Genomic DNA, 19885 nt, shown 5'->3' on the forward strand with positions numbered 1-19885 from the left:
GTGGTGGTTATTTTGAGAATTTTAAAATATCTTTAGAAATAAAAAGCAAAAGAGTCTCTTTAGTTTGGAACCTCACTTAGGTTGAGAGACTGTTTCTAACACACTCGCAATTAATTATAGAAATCGTCACGCATATGACAACCACAAATGTAAAATGTGAGTTGTTTCTGTTTTTGCAAAAGAAGAAACTGAAGTCATAGCCGTAATAACCCAGAATGGTCATAATAAAAGATCAGAAGCAGATGCCTCTGAGGTGACCTCGATTGGCTGAAATATAAAAAGTCACTTATAATACCACAGAAAAGTACACTTAAGAATGGTCAAAATGGTAAACTTTATGTGGATTTTACCACAATAAAAAATGTTCAAAACATTTAAAATTTGCTTTAAAAATGTAATACAGTGATTCCTCCACTTATAAAACCTTCCACTGAATGAGAAAGGAGCTGGCCCTAGAGTCAGTGAGGCTCAGTAGCTGGGACAGAAAGGACCCTGTGGGCAGAATTAGCCCCTTCTCTCCAGAGCGCCCACATTCCCAGAAACACCAGTGTGATCCATCCTTGGATGTATAAGACACAACCCATATGTGGCTTTGAAAGCACACAGACCCGGGTTCTGGTTTCAGCACCAATATGTCCTTGTTTGTGAGAGCTCTGTCCCTTACCTCTCTCTGCTTGCGTCCAAGGCTGCATATCTGAGCTACTCACAAAGTAGCTGTTAGGATTTGAGCAGCATAACAAACGAGTCTTTTACATAACTGCTCTAGGACTTGCGAATTTGTTATGTTTGCCCCCTGCTGCTAGAATTCAGCTCCACAGGGAGCTGTTTGTCTGTTGTGCACTCTTCGTGCCTAGAACAGTCTGGCATGAAGTGGGCATTCGACCATCATTAGTGGTTTAATCTCTGCCTGCCCTCCTGCCCTGCCTGTGTGAGTGGGAAGGCAGCGCCCCTGCATCCCTGGGAGGCATCCCCTGGGAGGAATCCTAGCAAGTCCAGTGGCCTCTTTATCCCCATGTCTACCACCTCAGTCGCAGCTGCATCCTTCCCTTACCATGTGTACCAATAGCAGCAGCCCTCTGCCTCTCTCCTCCCCACCCTTCCCACTCTATTCTACACACACCGCCTCCACCCCACAGCCACCTTCTAACACTGATCTGGCCATGTCACCCTCCAGCTCCAGTGCCACCCAGGGCTTCCTATTCCACCAGGGTGAAGTCTGTGGTGGCTCAGTGAACAGATGCTTCATCTCTCACCCTCCCCATGCCTGCTTTCTCCTCAGCCCACAGCCATCTGAGTTCTTTCCCAGGGCTGTGCCCCATCTTGAGCCTTTTCTTTACTGATTTCCTTTCTCTGGTATATCCTCTCTCCCAATCCCCATCATCACCTGCCTAACTCCTGCTTACCCTTCAGGAGTCCATTTAGAGGCCACCTCTTCTAAAAAGACTTCCTTGATTTTACCCTACCCCATTCGACCTGAGTGAAGTGTTTCTTTTCTCCCTGCCAAGGCCACACAGCAAGTAAATCACCAAACTGGGATTCAAATTCAGGCCCACCTGCTCCCAAAACAGCAAGCCAAAACCAGAAGACTCTACTTTCTTATTTATTCAGGAAAAAAGAGACTAAAGAATGAGGTAGAGCTAAGCTAACATCTTGAAAAGATGCCCAAAATATATTAAATGAAAACACCAGGTTGTAGAACAATGTGTATGGCATAATTCCATCAAAGCCACAATAAACTATATATGTTTATATATATTTTTAAAGCACAGAAGATGCCTAAACAAACACAAATTGAGCTATTAATGATAATTACTGGGTGGGTGAACTTAAACATTCTATAAGGTTTCAATTTGTTATGTATTCTTTATGTCCTTAAAAAAAATAAACTCAAAGGAACTCCACAACTTTTCTCCAATAATAAGTAAGAGGCTTGAATACCAGAAATTGCAAAATACAGGGACCAGCTTTTGGAGAAAAGGCTCCTTCCTGCAGTGGTAACACGAGATGAGAGCAGATGCGGTTGACCAGGGAGCCACACTCACCTTTCCCAGCAGCTCGGGCAGGCCCAGAAGCTGCCCAGTGAACACGCCAATGCAGATAAAGATGGCAGTCACCTGCCCCAGAGAGCCACGGATCTCCTTGGGTGAGATCTCACTGAGGTACATGGGGAGCACACTGAGGGCGACACCTGTAGAGAGAAAGCATAGCAGCAGTTAGAGAGGTGTCTTCCCAGGGGAGCCGCACTCTGGTTACAATGCCTCTCTTGGCTCTGCTTTGCCCTGGACATTAAATAGCACTGTAGCCACAGCATTTTTCCCAGCACTTAGCACAAATTGCCAAAGCTTTCCCATGAACTTTATAATTTAATCCCTAAAGTATGACTGGAGGTGCATTTCAGAGGACAGGACACAGCTGATGGTGTTGATGGAGGTGATGGTATTGATGGTGATAATGACGGTGATGTTGATAACGGTGGTCGTGATGGTAGTGATGGTGGTGGTGATAGTGATGGTCATGATGGTGATGATGATGGTAGTGGTGATGGTAGTAATGGTGATGATGGTGGTGGTAGTGATGGTAATGATGGTGATGGTGACGGTGATGGTGGTGGTGGTAATGGTAGTGATGGTGGTGGTGGTAGTGATGGTCATGATGGTGATGATGATGGTGGTGGTGATGACTGTGATGATGGTTGTGGCAATGATGATGATGGTGATAGTGGTGGTGGTAGTAATGATGGTCATTATGGTGATGGTGATGGTGGTGATGATGATGGTAATGTTGATGGCAGTAGCAATAGTGATGATGATGGTGATGGTGATGATGATGGTAGTGATGGTGGTGGTGGTGGTGATGGTGATGGTAATGATGGTGATGGTGGTGGTGCTGATGGTGATGATGGTTATAGCAATGATGATGGTGATTGTGGTGGTAGTAGTAATGGTGATGATAGTGATGGTGATGGTGGTGGTGCTGATGGTGATGATGGTTGTAGCAATGATGACGGTGATTGTGGTGGTAGTAGTAATGGTGATGATAGTGATGGTGGCGATGGTGGTGATAGTGATGGTGTGGTGGTGGTGGTGATGGTGATGGTGATGGTGGTGATGGTGGTCACAATGATAATAGCCAATACACATAGTGGCTACCAAGTAACAGGAAGCCTTCTCATCTCTTTATATGTATTAACGTATTTACTTTTAACAATAGTCTTCTGAATTAAATATACTGTTACTATTTCTCTTCTAAAGATTAGTAAACTGAGGCACAGAAAAGTTGAGTAACTTGCCTAAATCACCAAGTAATGTCCAGAGATGCTTAAAAAAATTATTTTGCCCAATAGAGCCCCAGTGGGTCTCTGATCTTAGAACTTGCGCTTTTCCCACCAGCTAACATTGCCTCTTGTCATAAATTACGGCACTCAGTTATGGCAGATGCTATTATACTCATTTTATAAAAATATAATAGTTTTTTTCTCTAAACCTTCTAGATGAAGAACACTCCAGGAAGATGCCCTGTTGTCCTATTATGGTTTCAAATACTCCAGGAGAACCTGGCTGGATTAGCAAGTCTTAGAGCCTTCTATCATCTCAAAATCCTTCAGGTTTATCATTTGGCTTTAAATTCTTTTTTTTTTTTTTTTTTTTTTTTCGAGATGGGGTTTCACTCTTGTTGCCCAGGCTGGAGCACAATGGCATGATCTCGGCTCACCACAACTTCCACCTCCCGGGTTCAAGTGATTCTCCTGCCTCAGCCTCCTGAGTAGCTGGGATTACAGGCATGCGCCACCATGCCCAGCTAATTTTTGTATTTTTAGTAGAGACGGGGTTTCTCCATGTTGGTCAGCTGGTCTCGAACTCCCAACCTCAGGTGATCCGCCTGCCTTGGCCTCCCAAAGTGCTAGGATTACAGGCGTGAGCCACTGCGCCCGGCCCGGCTTTAAATTCTTTATTACAAACAGTTCAGGTAATAGCAGCAATATTCCTTTCTTTCTGACCAATTGTCTCACCTTAAGTGCCCTCGAGTTCCTCTCTCTGCTTTGAGAGGGTTGGTGAGAATACATGACATGAAGTCTCCAAGTCCTGGCATGACTCCAACAGGCCATGTGCCTGCCACAAGTCGGAAAGACGGAAGTTTTTTCTTTCCTTCTTGTTCTTCTTTCTTTCCTGCTTCTTTTTGAAAAGCTCATAGGAAAAAGGGTCTAAAAGACATTTGTTCTATCTCTGTGGTTTTGTAAAAGGTCCATCTTGGAATGCAGCTTATTTTTAGTCAAGGAAATTCAGAGATCAATTAGTTATATGTTCGAAGGGTCAACTCCCCAGATTAGTCAAAGCAACAAGAAAGGGGATAATGGATAAAATATAAAACTGCCAAACTGAGAGAATCTCAGTCGCCTCCACTAGGAAAGGACTTCCCAGAAGATCCACTGCAACCTCATCCAGCCTTTCTCCAAAGTAGGCAGGGCCTCTGAAACCCAAATCCTAGATCTGTACTTTATTAATTAAGAACACAAATAACAACAATGACAATAATACCATCAGCATTCCTGGAGTGGGGCACTAAGTGCCTGGAACTACACTAAGCACTTCACATACGTAGAACATCGTTTATTTTATTTATTTATTTATTTATTTATTTATTTATTTATTTATTTATTTTACTTTTGAGATGGAGTTTTGCTATTGTTGCCCAGACTGGAGTGCAATGGGTGATCTCAGCTCACCGCAACCTCCATCTCCTGGGTTCAAGTGGTTCTCCCACCTCAGCCTCCCGAGTAGCTGGGATTACAGGTATGTGCCACTATGCCCGGCTAATTTTGTATTTTCAGTAGAGACAGGGTTTCTCCATGTTGGTCAGGCTGCTCTCAAACTCCTGACCTCAGGTGATCCACCCGCCTCGGCCTCCCAAAGTGCTGGGATTACAGGTGTGAGCCACCGTGCCCGGCCCATTTAATTTTCACATCACCCAACAAGGGAGGTCTTACTGCTAAGTTGCCACGCCAGGTGGGAAAGAGGCCAAGACTGTGAGGTCAATGGTTGCTGCAGTGGTGCCTGATTTGTACCCCCTCCCTGGATCGACATCCTTGGGGAGTTAGTCCTCTCTGACATTTATTCTGCACCTGGCCATGGGACTTGCTTGGGCCAAAGGGACACCAGCAAACGTGCATGCAAAGTGCTTGCACACTGTGCACATTGGGACTTTCTCCTTTGGCTGCTGTTGGAAGCCCAAGAACTTTATGCGAGGCAGCCCAGGCCCCCCTGGTCCAGGGTGGGAAGCCAAGAAATGAGCTGGGCCACTGACAGCCCCTGAGACCAGGCCACCTGCTAACACCCAAACACAGGCGTGAGACCATCCCAGGTCATCCAGCCACTGACCAACCTGAAGCCACCGCAGACACATGAGAAGGCCCAGCAGAGATTGGCAGAGCTGGCCCAGAGCAGAACTGCCCAGCCGACCCACAGAAGTGAAAGCACAGGAAAATGGTTACTATTTGAAGCCATTAAGTTTCGTTTTGTTTTTTAAGAGACAGGGTTTCGCTCTGTAGCCAAGGCTAAAATGCAGTGGTGCCATCATGGCTTAAGTTTTGGGGTTTTTAAATGCAGCAAACCTAACCTATACAGATAAATTAATGAAATTAATGGAAGCAAGTGAGAGCACTCAGGCAGTCTGACTCCATAGTCTTCACCCTTAACCACTTTCCTGCTCCAGCTTTCTGAGCACTAGTGCCCCCATTTGTAAAATGAACATGAAAAAACAGTCTTTCATTACAGGAGGAGATCAAAAAAGATGAAAAGCATGAACACAGTTGGTCAGTTATAAAACATTACATAGACACCAGCCATTATTCTTACGGATAAACTCTCAATAGCCATCAATAAAAGGAGTCTATTAAAGTAGTATAGACAAATGAATAGACAAATGATTGAGGAGTCATTTCATCTTGAGTTTGGACTATTAGAGAGGCCTAGATTATTCCCCTCCAGCAGGGCAACAAAAGTAAGTGAAGCCTCCTCTTCTCAACCTTACTTCCAGGCCCCCACTCTCCTGCTCACCTCTCCCTGAGACATTTTTATTGTTCATCTCACTCAGCTGAACAACCTGGTACCCTCAGCTTTTAAGACATCGACAAGGAAGGGAATTAGCCTTTAAGAAGCTCATGCTAGGTTCCAGGCAGTACATGTGTGTATGTGTGTGTGTGAGAGAGAGACAGAGAGAGAGAGTGTGTGTGTGTTTCCATTCAGCCTTATTATAGCGTTTTGAAGTAGGTATTATTACCACCATTTTACAAATGGGAAAACCAAGGCTCAGAGCCATTAAGTAACTTGCAGCAGAACTGAGATCCAAACTCAGGGATTTCTAATCCTAAGGCTTGCAACCTTTCCACAAATGCCTAAAAGTGATACTTTATGGATTTGCCTATTTAGAAAGAGAGCAAAGTTTGTCTGACAATATATCTTGAGTCTCCTACTCTCACTCCCACAGCCAGGATCTGTCCCCTTCTCCACAGCTCCCCGCCCAGCCCAGTCCCTTCCCCTGAACAGCTGGCTCCTCTGATTCCACTCCTGGCTTCCCCTCATACTCCATTATTAGAACAAACCAGTCCATGTCACATTCATCTCAACCCTCCCTGCATGGTTGGCACAGGCCCATAGTCCTCGCCGTGGCCTACAAGGTCTTATGTGATCGGGCCCCAGCTCCTCTTTGGTGTCATCAGCACCCAGACATCTCCTTGCTCTTTCCCAGACGTGCCATGCCTCCTTCCACCTCTGAGACATAATACTCCTCTCTCTGCTGGGAATAGTTCTCACCCTTGGCTCCTCTGGTCTCTGCTCAGGTTTCCTTCTCTGAGCAGTCTTCCCTGATTGGCCTTTCTAAAACAGCCCTCACCACCCTCCTGTCCTGCTTTGTTTTCTTCCTAGGACATGCTACTATCTACCTTATGTATCTGTCTGCCCACTAGAATGTAAGCTCCAGGGACAGGGTCTTGTTAATCATTGTGTCTCCATCCTATAGTGTGCCAGCCCTCTCAGGTGCTCTACAAATGCCTGGTGAGTAAATGAAACAACGAATGAGTCAGAGGCCCAGAGAAGAAACCCCATCCTCATGAAAGCCCCATGAAAACCACAAATAACCTTGGAATATTAACATTATGATGAAGGTGACCAAACATAAGGCATGACATGCTGAAGACCATCCAGGTCTTTGGGGTAGACTGTGGACCCTACCCAGCATTCCTCAATTAGGGGCTAGAGCAACATGAATGGGATGGTTCATCCCATAGGACTGTCCCACTTTATGCAGAGTTCCAGCATCCTTGGTCCCTGCCAACTCAATGCCAGCAGAGAGCCCCAGTCATGTGACAGCCCCAAACACCTCTCACATTTTGGGATACCCCCAAGGAGTATGTTACTGTTCCCTCCCCGTCATGGTGAACTCTCACCTCCATCTATGCCCATGATGAAGCGTCCCACAATGAGCATTTCAAAGGCTCCTGCCTGGAGCGAGCAGGCCATCAGCAATGCAGCAGAAATTGCAAACCCATTATTGGCCAGCAAAGTGTGCTTCCTGGAAAGAAAGGAGAGATTTGATGAAGAAGTCTCACCATGAGGCATGTCACTGAACTGTCCATCCCAGGAGCAGGAGCCAGGCCCTTCTGAAGGGTGAGTAGAGCAAGACTCAGGCACAGTGCAGGGAGCACTGGCCTTGCCCCCTCTGGCTGTGTGACTGGGTTCAGCCCTGGGGTCTACTAGGTCACTTCCAAAGGCACCATCAGCCTTGACATCTATGAATTCCCTGTGGTAGTATTTTATTGCATTAATTCTAAGACTATCATTTAACATTTCTGAAGTCAATGGTCATCTTACAATTCATGAGTCAGGGTCCAGGCAGAAAATGGAAACCACAGAGAATTTAACATAGGGAATTGGTTAAGTGGATATTGGAGAACCGAGATGTCAAAAAGGAAGACCTCTAAAGAAGGGGTGTTTCCCATGTGGTGCTGACACCTCAGGGGCCTGGAGGAGGGCCCCGAAGACCTTTGAGAGTGGGCACTGTCCACTGGACTGTTTCCTCTGAGGAGCAATATGATTCTGGTTCTGGAAATGGACAAAAGTTGGAAGCTGGAATCAACTGCCAATGTTATCACTGGGACTGGCAGGAAATTCAGACAAACATGAAAAAGCTAGTCTATTCTCTCTCCTCTAGTGCCCCTATTGGCAAAGGACAAATGCGGGTGCAGGTCCCAGCCCCAGTGTCAGAGAGAGAGAGCCCAGAAGGGTAAGTGTGGAGCCGGGAGACAACAGCTTGACAACCAGCTAGCGTTCTACAACTTTAGTTGGCTCCTTCCCTCCCTCCCTCCCTCCCTCCCTCTCTTCCTTATTTGCTTTCCTTTCCAGTGGCTCATAAAATAACAATACTCCTTAGACCCAATGGCATCTTAGATTTGATAAACTACAGTACTAAGTGAATGGCTTGACTAATCCTCTCAAACAAGATCAGGGAAATTTCCATGGCAATAATTATTATTAGCAGCTCTGTGTCAGGACTGCCATCACTTTTATAAACACATGCCTAAGACCTCATGGTTCAAATACCTGACTTGTTTGGAGGCCTGGGGACCTGGATTCCTGCACCAGCTCTATCCTTCAGGAGCTAGGAGACTTTGAACTTCATTTCTCTGTGTTTTCTTTTCCTCACTTTTGCAAAATGATCCTAAAAGCCCACATTTATTGAACTCTTGCTATAGGATAGACCCTGCTTTAAGTACTTTGCATTAGTAGCTCATTTAATCCTCAGAATGACCCAAAGAGATAGGTACTCTTATAATCTTTATTTTATAAACAAGTTAACTAGGTTGCTGGCAAGCTAGAAACTTGTTTCATTTTTAATTTTTATTTTTGAGACAGAGTCTTGCTCTATCGCCCAGGCTGGAGTGGATTGGCACAATCTCTGCTCACTGCAGCTTCCACTTCCCAGGTTCAAGTGATTCTCCTCCCTCAGCTTCCTGGGTAGCTGGGATTACAGGCATGTACCACCACACCCAGCTAATTTTTGTATTTTTAGTAGAGACGGGGTTTCACCATGTTGGCCAGGATGGTCTCGAACTTCTGACCTCAGGTGATCTGCCTGCCTCAGCCTCCCAAAGTGCTGGGATTACAGGCGTGAGCCACTGCGTCCGGCCTAGAAACTTGTTTTAGGTCATATAGTCAGTGAGTCAAGGAGTTGGGGAAACATCTTAGCCCTTTACAGCTTATTTTTTTTCCTATAGACTCAATGAGTTAACAGATATTGTTTTGTAAATTGTGGTTAAAAAATTATTTTGCCCTATAGAACCCCAGTGGGTCTCTGATCTTAGAACTTGCGCTTTTCCCACCAGCTAACATTGCCTCTTGTCATAAATTATGGGACTCAGTTATGGCAGATGCTATTATACTCATTTTATAAAAATATAATAGTTTTTTTCTCTAAACCAGCCTCTCGGGAGACTGGGGCAGGAGAATTGCTTGAACCCAGGAGGCAGAGATTGCAGTGAGCCAAGATCATGCCACTGCACTCCAACCTGGGTGACAGAGCGAGACTCCGTCTTGAAAAAAAAGAAAAGAAAAAGAAAGAAAGAAACATCAGTGAGGCCAGCCTGGCTGGAGGCAGTAGGGAGCCAGGGAGCAAGCAGCAGAAGGTGAAAGTTGAGAAGAGAAAAGAAGAACTCAGAGAGTCTTCTATGCCACCATAAGAACAAGGGTTTCCCCCCTGGGGGAGACAGCAGCCACTGGGAGATTCCAAGGAGAGGAATGACAACGGCTAATACTTGAACAAGATCACTCCGTCTTGTCTTCTCTGTTGCTCCTGGACTGCAGGGGGCAAGTGTGAAAGCAGGGAGACCAGCTGGGGAGCTACCACAACAGCTGAGTCAACCACTGGTAATGATTTGGACCAGGCTGGAAGCAGTGCACTTAGTGAGAAGTGGTCAGATCCTAGCATATTTTGAAGAGTGAGTTGGTGGGATTTGCTGATGGACTGGACAGAGATGGAGAGGCATAGAGGAGCCAAGGATGCCTCCAAAAGCTTTGGTCTGAACCCTTACTTTGGACATGATGGTGTATTTTGTGCTAATTTTAAAATTGCATGAAAGGTTTGTGAGAATGTTAAAATTATATGAAAGTCTGATTTGAAACATGTGCAAATGGGACTGCACACTCTCTGGGCAAGTTTATCATATTAATATATTCCTTCCCAAAATAACCCTCAGCCTGACAGCATTGCAGTGAGGATGGAAATGTGTGCAAATCCTTTGCAAAGCTGACTCACTGGGCTTCAGAGCAGGACTTTAATCATTGTTTCCATTTGTTTCCCGTGGATGAACAGCAACATAAACAAGGGAGATCAATTCTGAAAGCAGAACTCCAGTGTCCCCAGAACTCCACCTGGGATGCCTGATTCACTGTTTTTAGCTTCTCCAATAGTGTAGGATCTTCCCCATGAAACCCAGAAAGTCATCAGCTCTCAAGGGGAAAAAAAGACCAAATACAAGGAAGCATGGTAGGGTGATGAGGAGATTGGAGGGCATGTCCCTTCAGAAGTGTCAAAGGGGCTGGAGACATTTCGCCTGGACAAGAGGTCAGAGAAAGCAGGAGAGCCACCTTCCTTCATGCCATGCTTTAACTTGGTGCAGAGCACCAGGACGGATTGGGGGAAGACATAGGGAATTCTATTTCAGTTTGAATTTGGAAAGTACTTTTCATTAAACCCTAGTAGACCAGAGAACCTATGGAAATAATGTATCTCTCCACAGACCTTTCCAGTAAATCTTCAGCCTGACTGGGACTATAAGCCAAGATCATGCCTTGTTTCCACATCCCTCACCCTCCTCGTGTTCATCCATTCCTGCATACCCAGCTTGAATTCCTTGGCTCATCCCTTTAAACATTTATATGCCCATCCACCCCCTTTCATTACATACGCCTGGCAAAACCCCAGCTGGTTAAATCTCTGTCTACTGGGCATCTACAAAGCTCAGCTTGGCTGGAGAAAAACATATGGCTGTGTTGTCCTTTCTCACCTGAAATTCATGACCACCAACCTCAAGAAGGGTTAAGGCTCCCCTGCACTGAGTCTATAGATTCCTGGTCCATCCAACACCCTTCTCTCCTAGAGGACTATTTCATATCTTTTCTCTCTCTCTTCAAATCCCCTTTTTATCATTCTCAGCTGATGACCATGCTTTCTTTTTCACTGAGAACACAGAGGCAATCCCAAGAGACCCTTCCCACATGCCCTCTGCTTGTATTTCTGCACCTGCATCTGTGCCCAGACACCTGCCTTCCCTTGTTTTCCAACCCTGGTGCAAACCATGTCCTCTCTCACCTGCACTATTGCAAGGTTCTCCCAACCAGGCTCTGAGACCCCCTGGTAACAGCACACCTTTCCAAATGCAAGTCAGATCAGTTCTTAAAACGTTCCAGTGACTTCCCATCTTGCTCAGAGGAAGAGTCTCAACCCTGGCCTGCAAAGTCCTCAGGATCTGACTCCAAATATCACATCTAGCTTCCTATGATTATCTCTACACTGACCTCCACTCTCATCTTCAAAGAAGTGGAGCCTCTTCTTGCCCCTGGGCTTTTGCACCTGCTGCCTCCTCTGCTTGGAGAGCTATTTCCCAGGGATGAGCGTGGCTCACTCCCTTGCTTCCTTCAGTGCTCCCTGCACAGGTCACCATTTTAGAGAATCCTCTGAACAAAGTGGTGAGCTCTTCACCCTCCCCAGCATCTTCTGACCTCCTTGATCTGCTCTGTTTTCTGCATTGGTCCTTGTCACAGGCCGAATGGCACAGTCTGCATGCTTGTCACTTGGCTGTGCTCCCTGCTTGGCTGCATGCTTCAGGAGGACAGCGACTTTGGCAGCTTTGCTCATGCCTGAGTGCTTGGCACATAGAAAGTACTCAACAGATATGTGGTGAGTAAATAAACGGATGAGGGAATGGAAAGTGTGCAAGCATACAAAGATGCTCAGATGCAAGCAAGGATGGCCACACTGGGGAGATGTGATAGAAAAATTCAAGCGTCGAGCATTCTCCACCTATCCTTCCATTTATCCAACAAATGTCTACTGCTTGCCTGCTGTGTACAAGCTGCTGTGTTGGGTGCTAGGGGCCATAAATACATATGGTTCTTACGTCAAAGGGCTCCCTTATCAGGGAAGAGACGGGAACATAATGAAATGAGTACAACCCAAAATGCCAAGTGACGTAACACAGGGAACTGAAAGTCCTGTGTGAGCTCAGAGAAGGCCAATATTTAGTTCTGGTAGATGTGTCCTAGGCAGTGGGGGATGGGGGTGAAGATTTCTTATGATTTCTAACCCTGCTTTCCCAGCTCATGCATCTGTAATACCAAAGGGGTTGTGTCCATAATAAAACAAACCAGTGATGCAGGGACAGCTTGTACCATTGAAGCCTCTTGTTTTGGATGTGTTGACTCTTTGTTTTACACTTTGGAACCCTGCCATCCCGAAGTCTTCTGGTCTTATCTACCATGCCCAGGCTTTCTCCTTATGTGCCATCATGAACCCAAGTTTCCTTCTTCCAGAGTTCTTGCCATTCTCACTATGCTTAGAAGACTAGTCAAGTCTTCTAAGGCTGGGAGAAGCAGGGTTGAGGATCAGGTTTCCTGGCTGGCTGGTATCTCCCTATCCCCTCAGGGATTCCCCCAGCTCAATGAATGCTGGCTTCTAAAGGCTCAGGGTTGACTCTTCTCCAGAAGATTGACATTGGCTCTGAAGGTGGATCCCCCTCTCCCAATGCTGTCTGCAGCGAGTGACAGATGAGTGGTAGGGGTGGGTGCAGCCCCCTTACTTCAAGTTGGGTGACTCTGTGGTGTGATTATGCCCCAGAGCTCCCCCAAGTGAGGCTAAACTTGACCGGGGAGTGCAGCCTTGCCTGGCTCCTTCCCCTGCTGCTTTCTGCTTTCCCCACCTTAAAGATTACTCCTGAAGAGCCCTTCCTCCACAAGCCATGTGTGCATCCCAATCCCTGCCTCAGGCTCTGCTTCTGGGCAATTGACTTTCTGAGACAATTTCAGCCTGAAAGAAGAGGTTGTCAGCAGCACGGTGTGTTGCTCAGTCATGGACTAAACTATGTTCCTGCCCCCTGGTTGAGAACCCTTGAACGCATGTAACCTCACTCGGGCCAAGGAGATTCATGCCTGGGACTTTAACTACAATGATTGGAAGGAGAATTTCCATCAAGCTGGGGCCATCTTGCACCTCCACAGAAGAAACTGCCTGACAATGAAGCCAACACAAAACAAGCTGAGCTGAGAGGTGGAGAAAGAGAGAGATCTGGATTTTTTTAAAGCTCACCTGTTAAAGCCCTAACCCCTAATGTGACTGCATTTGGGGACAGGGCCTTTAAAGAGATAATTAAACTAAAATGAGGTCACAAGGAAGCGGCCCTAATGTGGGATGATTGGTGTCCTTGTAAGAAGAGGAAGGGACACCAGGGATGCGCACACACAGGGAGCACACAGCGAGAAAGCAGCCATCTGCAAGCCATAGAGAGAAGCCTCGGGAGGAAAAGACCTGCCGACACTTTGATCTTGGCCTTCCAGCCTCCAGAACTGTGAGAAAATGAATGTCTGTTTGTTGAAGCCACTCCATCTGTGGTATTCTGATATGGCAGCCTGGGCTAACCAATGCATGCTTGCCACATACACTGCAGGCTCCTCCAGCAGGCACCTAGAGAGACACAGTTATTTTCTACTACTATAAAATACAGATGCCTTTTAAAGGGTTGAAGTAGAAAAAGATGACAGCAAAAATAGTCCTTTTGAGAACCCGCTATTTCCCTGGAGTGATGTATGGGATGCCTGTTGTTTGTGCTCACCCAACCTCCATCCTTCTTCTGGGAGGAGTTCCTCAAATTTCCACCAAGAAACCTTCCTGCCTGTCTCCACCTAACCATGGCTTCAGGAGTGGATGCGTGGTACAGGCCTGGCCAGTCAACATACAATCACTCATCATTCTCGAGGCATTTAAGATGTGCTTTTTTAAAAGCACTTAATCCAGAGTGTTAGAATGTTATTTGCCAGGATTTTCTAACCTTGGCACTATTCACATTTGGAACTGGAAAATTCTTTGTTGTGGGGGTTGTCCCGTACATTGTAGGATATTTAGAGGCATCCCTGGCTTCTCCTAGATGCTAGTAGCACCCTTGAGTTATGAAAACCAGAAACATCTCCTGGCATTGTCAAATGTCCCCTGATGAGGCAACATTGCCCTCTGATTGAGAACCCTTGAACGCCTGCAACCTCGCTCAAGTCAAAGAGATTCATGCCTGGGACTTTAATCACAACTATTGGAAGGAGAATTTCCACCAAGCTGGGCCCATCTTATACCTCCATGGGAGAGACTGCCTGACAATGGAGCCAACACAAAGCAAGGTGAGCTGAGAGGTGGAGACAGATTTGGATTTTTTAAAAGCTAGCATCTGAGCCACTGGATTCAACCAAGTTATATTTTAGTTATTGTGAGCCAAGTAATTCCCTTTTGGCCTTCAGCCAGTTTGCTTTGGGTTCCTGTCACAGGCATTCAAAAAGCCTCCTTAGTGACATGAGACACTGTAAATTTGATCTCGTTCCACCCTCATAGCTGCTCCCTCAGGTGGGTTTGTTTATCTGCACTTTACAGATTTAAAAATTAAAGAGCATAGCAGCTGCCTCTTGTATCTCTACCATCCATGCACAGCACTGCTCAGAATCATAAAGACTTGCATAATGAATTACTCAGGGGCTGCCTCCCTTGCCCAAGCATCACCTTAAGCCCCAGATGTTGTGTCTTTCTTGTTCACTGAAGCCCCAGTGCCAAAAACAGTACCTTACTCCTTGTAGGTGCTCAAAAATGTTTGTTTGGATAGATGAATATGGTTACGTGGCTTGTCCAAGAGTCTGGCCCAGGATCAGATTTCAAAGCCCATGTGTGTTTTCCTATAGTTTCTTATATGTTTTTCCTGTTTTGCTCCAGACAGAAGAACCAGATCCAATGATATGTGTAAGAAGAATCATTTCAGTGCAATTGAAAGAACAGATGCACAATTGACTCTGTCAAGTGATGGAATGACCCATCTCAAATAAAGCCAATGAGGTTGGTGATGGTGAAGATGATGATGATGATGATGATGATGATGACACTAGTGAACAAAGGCTGGGCGAAGAGTCTGGGTCAATTGTACGGATGAACACTTCACATCCACCATTTCATTTAATCTTCACAACAACCCTCTGACATGGCCATTCTTTATCTTCATGTCATCATGAACTAAGTAAAGATCAAAGAGTTTAAGAAACACATAGCTGTGTGTATCAGAGCCCAGACTTGAAGCTGGGCCTGTAGCTAGTGTTTGTGCACCAAACATAGTCACTGTCCTGTCTCATGAGGGAAGAAGGGTCCTGTCACTATGGTCATGCAAGCAGAGGACAGTGGATGCTAAATGGGTCACTGAGCTTCAACCAGAATTCTTGATTGCTGAGAATTCCCTCAGCCAGAGACTCCAAGAGGTGAGGAACCTGCATCTGTGTGAGGCCCAGGTCATGTGGTATGGCCCATCTCCAGAGACTCTTCCTGGCCCCCTTTGCTTCCCTGCCCTCCTTTGTCACCCAAGTCACAAACGAGCTCAACATTCCCTAGCTAGGAACAGCCCCACTGCTGGAGCAGCCAGTGACCAGCCCCATCGGAACTCTTCCCCACTTCCCTGGAATGTCTCCCCCAGCTATACCTTTGAACACCTTCCACTGGGCCTCCCAAGCTGCCATTGCAGTTTCCTCTCCCTCCCTGAGAATCACCATGGGAGAGGAATAACAGAGCATCAGGAAGGCATTTCAAATAGCATCATGTCACAGGAAGAGTGTTGGCCTGTGGTCAAACACATGCAGATCTGAACTTCAGTTTAACTCCATTTTGTAACCTTGGTCCAATTGCCCACTGGGTCTTGGACTCATCATTTGAAAAGTGCAGGTAATGATGCAAACATGGAGTTTTAAGAAGTAAATGATATATGGGATGTCAAGGACAAGGCAGGAGGTCAATAGATGGTAGCTTTCTTTTTCAATTTTTGCTCCTTTTCTCCCCAGCAGAGTTGCTCTTCAAGCTGAAACTTCAGCCCAATTCAACTTTTACTCTCATAATGATGAAAAGGAAACTGGCAGCTGCTTGGGGCATAACAACCAACACATCCTTTGATATGATCTTTTTCTGCATTCTCACTTCTTTATGACTCTTCCATTACTTAGAGATTGAAGGTATTTTCAAAGTTGTTTTCTTTTTTGCTTTCCTTTTCTTTTTTTTTTTTTTTTTGTTGCCATGCCAGTGAGGGTAGTAAAGCTACTTTCATTGCCCTCATTTATAGGTAAGAATAATGCTGGCTGAGAAGTGAGGTGTCAAAGTCCCTTGTAACACACCTGATACACAGCAGAGTCAGGACTTGCTGAGCCACAGCATTCTGACCCGATTCCAGTGTTCCTTTTCCTATTCCATCTGCTTGGGTTCAGAGCCTCCTTGAGGAGCAGCCTTGGGGTATAAATGCCATGGTCAGGTATAAAGCAAGGAGACATCACGGGCCAGATCCTGGGGCATGGGGAGTGACTCCATCCCACTAGGACAAGCAAGAGGACCATGGGCAGGGTCTGGCTTGGGCAGGAGGCTTAGTGACCATGCCTCAGGGACCCTGGACAGTGATGCCAATCTGAGTGCCAGCCTGTTGTCAAACAGTCATGGTTTTACAGTACATTCCCAGCATTGGGAATTGGCCCCTAACTAAGATCTGCTTGGCATAGTGGAAAGATCACGATTCCAGCCTAAGCTCAGCCACAGTGCAAGCTAGCTAAGCTTGTGCAGATGCCCTCACCTCTCTGACCTCCCATTCCCCATCTACAGACCCCACAGAGGATAGAAAATTAAACAAGAGAATGTGTGAGTGGCTGGAACCTTGAAGGACCTCAGACAATGGCATCTCTCACTACATCATGCAGTAGTTGTACTTCCAGGCCCTGAATTCCCATTAATTACTGCTCTGAAAGTGGGCTTGGGGACAAGGAAAATGTCAGCACCTCCCCTACCTCACAGGTATCACAGACCCTCATAAGCACCACTTGGATGTTTTCAGGGTGGCTTCCTGTCCCATCTTTTAGAAATCTTGCTTTGAAACATCGTCAACTCTAGTTTTCTCCTTGTTGGGCTGTGAGGAAGAATGTAAAGGGTTAGGTCATTTCAGATTGTGAAATGGGCTCCTTCTTAATAGGGTTTCTGTAATCCCATGGTCTGAGGAGATTTTCTGGGGTCTGATAATTCTCCTCTTCAACTCACGTCAATGCAATAAGGAGGTTAGTCGAGTACTTACTAGGTAGTGATGTCAAGGTGATGATGAGGGAAATGCCAAATAATGTGGTCAATAACAAGAATTTTTATTTATTCAGCTACAACTTATGGCCATTCTCCTTCCATTCATTTGGTCTAACTCTTGTAACATTCCCTGCAGGTAGAAACTATCATCCCTATTTTACAGATAAGAAAATTGAGGCTTAAATAAATTAAATGATTTGGCCAAGGCCACACAGCTAGTAAGTGGAAGACACATGATTCAAGTTAAGACACAAATGTTCTGGCCCCATCAGACTGATGTGACGACTCCTCCATCACTTGGAGAAGCTCTACTCTTTCCACACACAGCTCACTGGCTCCCAGGATGCTGTTGTTATGAACAAGAATACAGAGAAAGCATTGTTTGTGGGGATTCATTGATAAGTCAATCTGCTCTAAGAGAAGGATTCCTGTCTAAAATAAGTGAGGAATGAGGCTCACAAGGTCAAGTGAGCTGATTGGAGAGAGCCTGGGTAGGAAAGGCTGATATGAAGTTTTTGATTCTCACTGCTTCCTTATTTGTAATGTAAACGATCTGAAATGACCTAAATGTCTCTCAGTCAGGGAGTGTGGCTAAATAAATGATGAGACAGCCATATAGTGGAAGACTGTCTAAGCAGTCAATTTTCTGGAAAAGCAGATCTGTAGGTACTTACGTGGAACAATTTCCAAGGCACTGCACTGTGTTTTCCATTTGCCCCAACACCCAGATCAATTCCCCTCCCCTCCCTGCTCTGCTCTATGCCCCGGGAGCATCTCCTGGATGGCAACATGGCTTCCTGGTTTACTGGCTTTCACATGGGTGTGACCAGTGTGCACCTCTGCAGCAGGATGGAGGGTGGGAGGAGGGAGGGGTCAGGGCATTTCTTCCCTGCTCCTCCCCCATGTGGGTGCTGTGGCTCTGACACAGCCCAGTCCCTACACGCTTCTGCTGCTGCTCATCAGCCTGCAGTCCATGGCTTCAGTTATCTTTGGGCCTTGGTCTCTGATTTCTTCCCCTTTCCCCTTTGGGCATTTGAATCTCTCCAGTTGAACTGCCTGAGTGGAGTTCTGTTGCCTGTCAGGACCCTGACAATGACACAGATATATTATGAACATGGAGGGCACCCCCAGATAGAGACAGCCTCCTACTGACCTCCCAAGAACCTTTCCAATCATCTTCACAATTAACGTCCCCACAAGTCCACCGATGGCGAATATAGACACAGTCACAGACCAGAGCAGAGTCAGAGTGTCTGGGTCTATTGGACGTCCATACCTTCTTTCCCATGACTCATTGTAAAAGGCCTTGATGTACTGAAAATAAACAACAAACCATGTTATTTCCTTCTGTTCCCTCCTGCTGCTTGAAGCAAGCCAGTGTACAAAACAAAATAGCTTGTACAGAGCATTTTCATGCATAGCACTTTGCTAATTTGTTTGAGCTTTATCTCATTGGCCTCTTCTAACAAATTTTGGGAAGAGCAGAAGATGTTAATCTTTATTATATTCAAATGAGCATTTTTTTTCTTTTATGGCTAGTTTTTTTGTGTTTCTTGCATCTTTGCCTATCCCAAGGTACTTTTTTTGTAACAAAATGTTTCCTCTTTTTACCTCATTTTGGAGATAGGGAAACTGAGGCTCAGGGACACAAAGTGACTTGCTAGGTAAGTGCTAAACCTGGGAGCTGGACTCAGATCTGACCCCAAGCTTATGATGAGCTTCATAGCAGGGCTTCTCCAATTCTAGTGCACCGCAGCATTGCCGTGGAGGTGTGTTAAAGGGCACATACCGGGTGGGCGCAGAGGCCCACGCCTGTAATCCCAGCACTCTGGGAGGCTGAGACGGGTGGATCACTTGAGGCCAGGAGTTCGAGATCAGTCTGGCCAAGATGGTGAAACCCTGTCTCTACTAAAAATACAAAAATTCGCCGGGTGTGGTGGCATGCACCTGTAATCCCAGCTACTCAGGAGGCTGAGGCATGAGAATCTCTTGGACCCAGGAGACGGAGGTTGCAGTGAGCCAAGATTGTGCCATTGCACTCCAGCCTGGGTGACAGAGTGACACCCTGTCTCAAAAGAAAAGGTGGGGGGGGGGCACATACCTAACAAAAAAAAATAGGCAAAAATGCAACGCACACAAAAAAACTAGCCATAAAAGAAAAAAAAATGCTCATTTGAATATAATCAAGATTAACATCTTCTGCTCTTCCAAAGACGTCATTCAGAAATGAAAAGACAACCCATAGACTGAGATAACATATTTGCAACACATAGAACTACAAATAAATCCTATCCACGATATACAAAGAACTCTAACATGTCCAAAAGGAGGCAAATGATACAATTAAAAATGAGCAAAAATTTGAACAGACTCCAGAGAAAATACAAATGACTGGTACGCTAATGACAGAATGCCTGACATCATTAGTCAACAGAGAAATGAGACCACAAGGAAATACAACTTCACATTCACTAGAGTCTCATCACTGCCAATTCTGATT

General features: G+C 45.8%; 1 protein-coding gene across 3 annotated transcripts in view; it reads right to left on the reverse strand.

The window, feature by feature from the left end:
* The window catches only part of SLC2A9 (solute carrier family 2 member 9), a 240673-nt gene that overhangs the window by 197421 nt on the left and 23367 nt on the right, over positions 1-19885 (reverse strand). For all 3 annotated transcript variants that reach the window (XM_055385499.2, XM_019025258.4, XM_004038433.5), the window contains exons 3-5: positions 18539-18699; positions 7442-7566; positions 2043-2188 (exon numbers count right to left, since the gene is read on the reverse strand). In XM_055385499.2, coding sequence (XP_055241474.2) covers positions 2043-2188; positions 7442-7566; positions 18539-18699 — 432 coding nt within the window. The remainder of the gene's footprint in view (positions 1-2042; positions 2189-7441; positions 7567-18538; positions 18700-19885) is intronic.

This window comes from Gorilla gorilla, chromosome 3, assembly GCF_029281585.2.
Source record: "Gorilla gorilla gorilla isolate KB3781 chromosome 3, NHGRI_mGorGor1-v2.1_pri, whole genome shotgun sequence".
NCBI lineage: Eukaryota > Metazoa > Chordata > Mammalia > Primates > Hominidae > Gorilla > Gorilla gorilla.